The sequence below is a fragment of the Cariama cristata genome, unplaced genomic scaffold, assembly GCF_000690535.1.
Source record: "Cariama cristata isolate BGI_N322 unplaced genomic scaffold, ASM69053v1 scaffold7552, whole genome shotgun sequence".
In the NCBI taxonomy this organism is placed as follows: Eukaryota; Metazoa; Chordata; class Aves; order Cariamiformes; family Cariamidae; genus Cariama; species Cariama cristata.
Genome location: NW_009605418.1, coordinates 49,099 through 55,098, shown reverse-complemented (window position 1 = coordinate 55,098; position 6,000 = coordinate 49,099). Strand labels below are relative to the sequence as shown.

Here is a 6,000-nt window from a genome sequence, read left to right as displayed (position 1 = left end):
CAGCAACCTCATCATCTTGTTATTTAACTCGGCTTCCTCCACCTTGCTGGAGATCCACCACCTCCCCGCATCTCCACGTCAGCCCCCCATCAGCCACCCCAGTGTGGCCAGGGTCCCCTGCGCCACCTCGCCCCACAGCCAGCCCAGCCAGGAGCCCGTCCTGCCAAGCGCCGGGGGCTGCTGTGCAAAGAAGGCAGATCCCAGCCTCCCCACTCTCCTCCCTCCTCGCTGCTCTGTCCTCATCCCCACGACAGCCCTGCCCTTCCACCAGTCAGGCGCTCACCTCTGTGGGTGGTGGGCTCTGCAGTGGCATCAGTAGCGCCCTGAGGGACAGAAACATAGGACTGACTCTATTCACATGCATGTGGCTGGGAGGCAGCATCCCTGAGACATTTTCCCACCCACCTCCTGGCTCTTCTTGCTCCCTAAGACACCCTCCTGTGAGAAGAAGCTGCCTTGGCTGGATGCACCTGGCAGGGCCACTCTGTCCTGAGCATATTATCCTGAGCAAAACACAGCTCCTGGCTGGGCCTAGGAGGCTGCCCACGGAGGGGCCGTGCCAGCACATCATGCAGGTGAGACCCAGGGCACCACTACCAGGCAGGCATCTCTGCGAGGTGGCTGGGAAGGGCATCCAGGCACAGCCAATACTGCCACTGTCACTGGCAGCTCTGAAGGGCTGAGGACAGCCACTGCTTTGACCTGCCTCAAGAGTGCTACCTACTAGAAGGGTGCTTAGTGCTAGATGCTCTTTCTCAGCATTCCCTCCTGGCAAACCCATGGCTGCTAAAGGAGATGCTGGAGCACAACCTGGGTCCCTGCTCTGATGATGTTTCTGCAATGGATGAAGAAAACAGGTGGCCGAGCAACATAAGTCCCAGACTAGCTCTGCTTCAGATTTGGAAGCTTTGGTTCAAATTTCTGCACTGTCTTGAATTTCTCACGTGTCCTTGGGAAAGTCACTTCATGTCTATGAAGCAGTGATGATGGCAGTGCTGTCCCCTCTCTCAAGAGGGGTTGCAAGTACATTCTGAGGGCTGGGCTCCTATAGCAAGGGGGCACAGAGATGCTCAGGAGAGATATGACCCAAACTCTACTGACAGCAGGGATCAAGAGACACACATTTTTCAAGTGAGACTCATAATAAAGAATCACAGTCCCGGGAGAGCATGGCAGAGAATCAGTCCCCAGGCTGCTCCCATCAGACAGGGTGAATTCACACAGCCAGTGTGGGAGACCACTGCCCCGACTGCTCCAGTGGAGTTTTTGCTGCACCTGCACCAGCATGGGGAGATCTGCCTGCAAGCTGGACTTGAACACGGCATTGGGCTCCGTGAGAGGAGCACTCCCCAAGTTCCCCTTCCCCTGCTGCCCGTCACCCCTGCAGCCAGGCCAGGCTGACAGCAGGGAGTGAGTGTCCACACCTCAGCCAGCTCCGGCCTCAGACTGGGCTGCTACTCCAGCCCCAGCAAACGCCAGCTGGAGTCGATGCTGACCACGAATCAGTGCAGTACAGCCCTCAGCTCCTGTTGGTTTGAGCTAACGGTCTTTTAGCAAGGGCTGAGCAGGCACGTGGCACAGTGCCTTTAGTCACAGCAACTCATCCAGGGTGATAGAGTTTGCAGTTCGTATGCTGTTCCCTCCAGCAGCAGCTACTTGCTCCCTTTAGTGCTCTCTCTGACCACATTTCACATCTCCCTGTCATCTATTTGTATGACATCCCCGTTCATGCCCATCAAGCTGCCATGGATCCACCCAGATATAGCAAGACAAACCTTATTTACCTGCGCAGCAGGAGAAACTTCACCTGGAAAGTGAAACAGTGCATGGTGAGTAGAGACAAGGCAGGCATGCATACTCCTCCAACCCTAGCTGCCCTAACTTCAACCCACCTCTAAGACACTGCCGCTCAGTCCCTCACACTCCTCCGCAAGAGCTTGTTCCTAAAGCCAACACACCTGGACTCCTCTCCCAGCACTGCACAGACCCCAGGAGCTTCCACTCCAGCATGTGGTGGCACAAGCATTTGGTCACACTTCCCTCCAGCTGGGCTGGACAGGAGCCCAAGGACTGCAGTGCCAGGGTTGCCATGCAGACCTGAGGTCCCGGTGGAGGCAGCCTGGCCAGCCACCACCAACTGCAAAGATGCAGTTGCAGGAGCCTGAAACACTCAACTTCCTCTCCAAAGGCTTGAAGATGTGCTGTTTCATGCCCCAGGAACACTAATAGGGCTGAAGAACACCTTGCATATTCATACACATGTAGAAAGCTCTTATCAGCTAGAAGTCCATCCGTGGACCTGGGAATTTGCCCACCCTTGCTAGGGGCCCAGATTGAGCAGCTTTAAGCAGTAGACCCCACACTACCCTCTCTGGCAGAGGTGCCAGGGTGGGGAAGTGCCTCCAGGACACTCCCACGCAGGCTGTCCTGCAGTTGCTGTCTCCTTGCTGTCCAGTCCAACGTCCAGTTGCTGCTTTCCCCTTGCTCTTCCAGGCTGAGGGGCAGCTCATCTGCCTCTGCCTTCCTCATCGACAGGCGGATATCAGAGCTGGAGTAGGTGTAGCCATGGCCTGCTGGGCAAATCTCCTTGAAGGCTTCTGCAAGGGAAAATCAAATCAAAGCTTTAGAGGGCAGAGGTTGAAAGGAAGAGGTTTATTCAGGGATCACCTGGCTAATCGCACCCAGACATGATGCTGGGACAAGCGGAAGAAAGGAGTGAAGATGGACAGGCATGTATGCAAATGCAGGTACCAGTTTCTTCCATCCTATCATCTTCTGGTGATTTCTAAGGGTTAAATCCTTACAGAAACACATCTAGGCTGCAGTGGGTGGATGCCTTCAAGTAGAAGGAATCTGCTCACAGGGCAGGCTGGGTTTCTAACAGGAGCTGGCTGGTAATCCCAGACACCAAAACCTAAATCCATCCCTTGGGTCAGTGCTGCTAGGAAGGGATCATGCCACAGGAAGGTCCAAGCTGAGCAAGGGAGCAGATAAAAGCAAACCACTGCTACCTCATCACTGAGCACTTTGCACATCACTGAAGATGCTCTGCACAAACCACCTGAAGATTTTTCCCAGCTCTGAGGATTTCAGTGCTTTCCTCTCCATGTTACCTCATGCTGAGATATGCCAAACTCATCCTCACCTGGCTTTCATCCCAGCAGATGTACAAGAGACAAAAGGGCTGTCAAGCAAAACCAGGCACAGTCATGGCTGTGCTCTCCCTCTGGTACAGAGTGGTTTCCCATCAGGGTTTCTTTGTCTTCCCACTGTTGTCCAGGTCTGCTTCCTGCACTGCTGTACCCATCTCACAGGCCAGCATTTGCACTGCTCAGGTCTGGGTTCTGCAGCCATTTGCGTGGCAGAAACTTCAGGCAAGCCCAAACCCCAGTCTAATCAGAGCAGGCAAAGCCAAAGCAGGCACATCTCACCTGAGCCAGGCACAGGGCACTCCTCGCAGTTCTTCCCCCAGCCTTTGCCGACGCGACTACAGCAGCAGATTTGCTGGGTGATGCGGTGGGAGAGGGGGAAGGAGCATACACCTCCGGCTGCTGAGCGGTAACACAGCCCCTGCTCCATTGATACTGCTTTATCCGCTGAAACACAACGCAGGGTCAGTGCTGGAGGTCAAGCTCTATGGTCTCCAAAGAGAGAATAGGGGACACCCACTCTCTCCCCCTTGGGCCTTTCTCTGGCTGTGTCTTCCAGCCTGTCCCAAGGGCTGCCCCATCCTCTCCCCAGAACACCCTCCAGCCTTCAGCCATCGGGCCATCCCTCCGGCAGCGCCAGCCCCAAGCAAATCCAGCTCCTGTGGGAGCTCTCTCAACCCAGGACGCCATGTTCTCTGCCGCCGTACTGGAGGTATATCGCCTCCAGGCTCCGCAGGGACCATGAGAGGTCCATGGAGAAGAACAATGCATGAAGGGGACCCATCCTGCACACAAGCGCAGGACAGTGTAACTCAATCACACTTGCAAGAAACACAAAGCACGCTGCAGCCTTCACTCAGCCATGGGGTCCTGTTCAGGCTCCTTCCCAAAATGAGGGGTTCCCTGGAGCACTTACAGATGCAATGGCTACGGGATGGGTCCAGCATGGTGCCAGGCTTGCAGGTGCAGCGGAAGCTGCCACGGGTGTTCACACACTCAGCATCTTTGCACAGGCCCTGCATCAAGCACTCGTTGATATCTGCAAACAGGAGAGAGCCTGGTGAGATGTGAAGCAGCTGAGGGTGAACTGAAGCCCCTACCCAGTGTTCCCCATTGAGGTGCTGCAAACCAAGGGGGTCTCAGCCAGGCTGGTGTCTGAGGCAGCCTCTGCACTGAGCAGTGTGGTGGGGACCTCTGCAGCAACAGTAGTTCCACATCTGCAGTGCAGAGCTCACTCACTGCAGCTGCAGGGATGGTTTGTGAATGACAGCTCTGCTTCACAGTCCTCGTGGAAAACAGATGTGGCCCCTAAGGTGAGCCACCCTGGCAGGGTCACTCTTACAGCCATCATGGTTGTTGTTTGCAAGCCTGGACTGATGAGTCCTGTCCTTTCATCCGATCCCTGCTCCTGCTCGTATGGAGCCATCAACTATGGAGGATCCTTGCTGAGAAACTCAGTGCCAGCATGCAGGGAGGGCAGTGACTGATCCCATCTGGAGGTGGAGGGATGGTGGGCCAGGCTGTGGCTCACAGCTGTAGTGTCTTCTTCTAGAAACAGGTTGAGCAAGCAGGAAGTTGCCAAGCTCAAGTCCTGCCTCGAGCTCTGCCTCTGCCCCTGATTCAGCACACATCAGACGCAGTCTTTGGAAAGGAAGCTGGGCTTATCCTAGGGAAACACCATCAGGCTCACCCATCTGGCCTGCAGTAAAGCCTTTGCTACAGCACCACATAAGAATGCATGAGCTAAGCCAGAGAAGACAAGGATTGGCAAAAGGTGTGTAAAGGGGAGCTGAGGGCAGTTTTCATGGTGGAGAGTGAGGAGGAAGCCCTCTTCATGAATTGATGCAGTTTTATATCTTCACTAAAGAGCTTGGCCCAGAAATGTCAGCATGCTGCTAAAATGTGCTGTGTCAGGAGGCACAAGGAGTGCAGGAAGAGCTGGATGGGAGAATGGAGGGGCAGGACCAGGATGAACCTCAGCACCACCTCGGGACAAATCACAGGAACATATACTACAAGATAAGAGGTGGGAGCAGACAGTGAGAGGGACCTAGGCACACTTGCTGCTCACAGGAGAGCTGTGAGCTGCCAAGACTAAGAAATGCCAAGGTGATGCTAGGCAGCATCATGCCAAACACTTTCCAAAGACACAGGGCAGTCCCAATGCCCGTGTGCAAGGCCCTGGTGAAACCACAGGTGTCCTGAGAGCACCCAGTGGTGCTCTAGAGACTGTCTCAAGATGGAAGAGGTGCAGAAGCAGGCTGCTGGGACACTCAGAAAAATGGAGATACTGGAAGAGCCTGGCTGAGAGCAGTTAGGCTCAGGAGTGGCTTTACCAGCATTATTACATTACTACATTATTCCTCAGAGCTGAAGCATCACTGCTTGGTGGAAGAGGGGGTGTCATGCAGCCAGCTACGACAGCTGGAGTTCAGACTTAATGACCTGAGAGCTCCTCCTCAGTCCCCTGCTCTTAAAGTCCCCCATTCACCCCACTGGCTGCCCTATGCATGGCTGAGACACAGAGGGGCCATCAAGACCAGGCCATGATGTTCAGTCAATTGGAAGTACCAATGCTATAGGGATGTGCAGCAGGTCAGGGAGGAGAAGGATTTGGCTGTGTAATGTAATGGTTTCCTGTTCTGTACCAAGCACAGGACACAGTTCATGCGAACAACCAGTGGCCAGAACCCAAATGTGCTGGCAATCCCACTCAGAGAAGAGGTTTGGGCTCTCCGGAGGAGCCTCAGGGCTCATCCCTGTCACTCCCCGGCACGGATGGAGCACCATGTCATTCCGACACACCAACTGGATGAAGTGTTTGGCCTCCACATAAGCAATGGGATTGAAG

The 6,000-nt window shown here is 54.8% G+C and overlaps 1 protein-coding gene across 1 annotated transcript in view; it reads right to left on the bottom strand.

Annotated features, from left to right (window-relative positions):
• LTBP2 (latent transforming growth factor beta binding protein 2) overlaps window positions 1–6,000 on the bottom strand; it is a gene marked incomplete at both ends in the record, with an annotated part of 60,924 nt that overhangs the window by 13,187 nt on the left and 41,737 nt on the right. Inside the window, 5 exons of the mRNA XM_009695939.1 lie at window positions 284–323; window positions 1,785–1,807; window positions 2,367–2,597; window positions 3,432–3,596; window positions 4,066–4,188. Coding sequence (XP_009694241.1) covers window positions 284–323; window positions 1,785–1,807; window positions 2,367–2,597; window positions 3,432–3,596; window positions 4,066–4,188 — 582 coding nt within the window. The remainder of the gene's footprint in view (window positions 1–283; window positions 324–1,784; window positions 1,808–2,366; window positions 2,598–3,431; window positions 3,597–4,065; window positions 4,189–6,000) is intronic.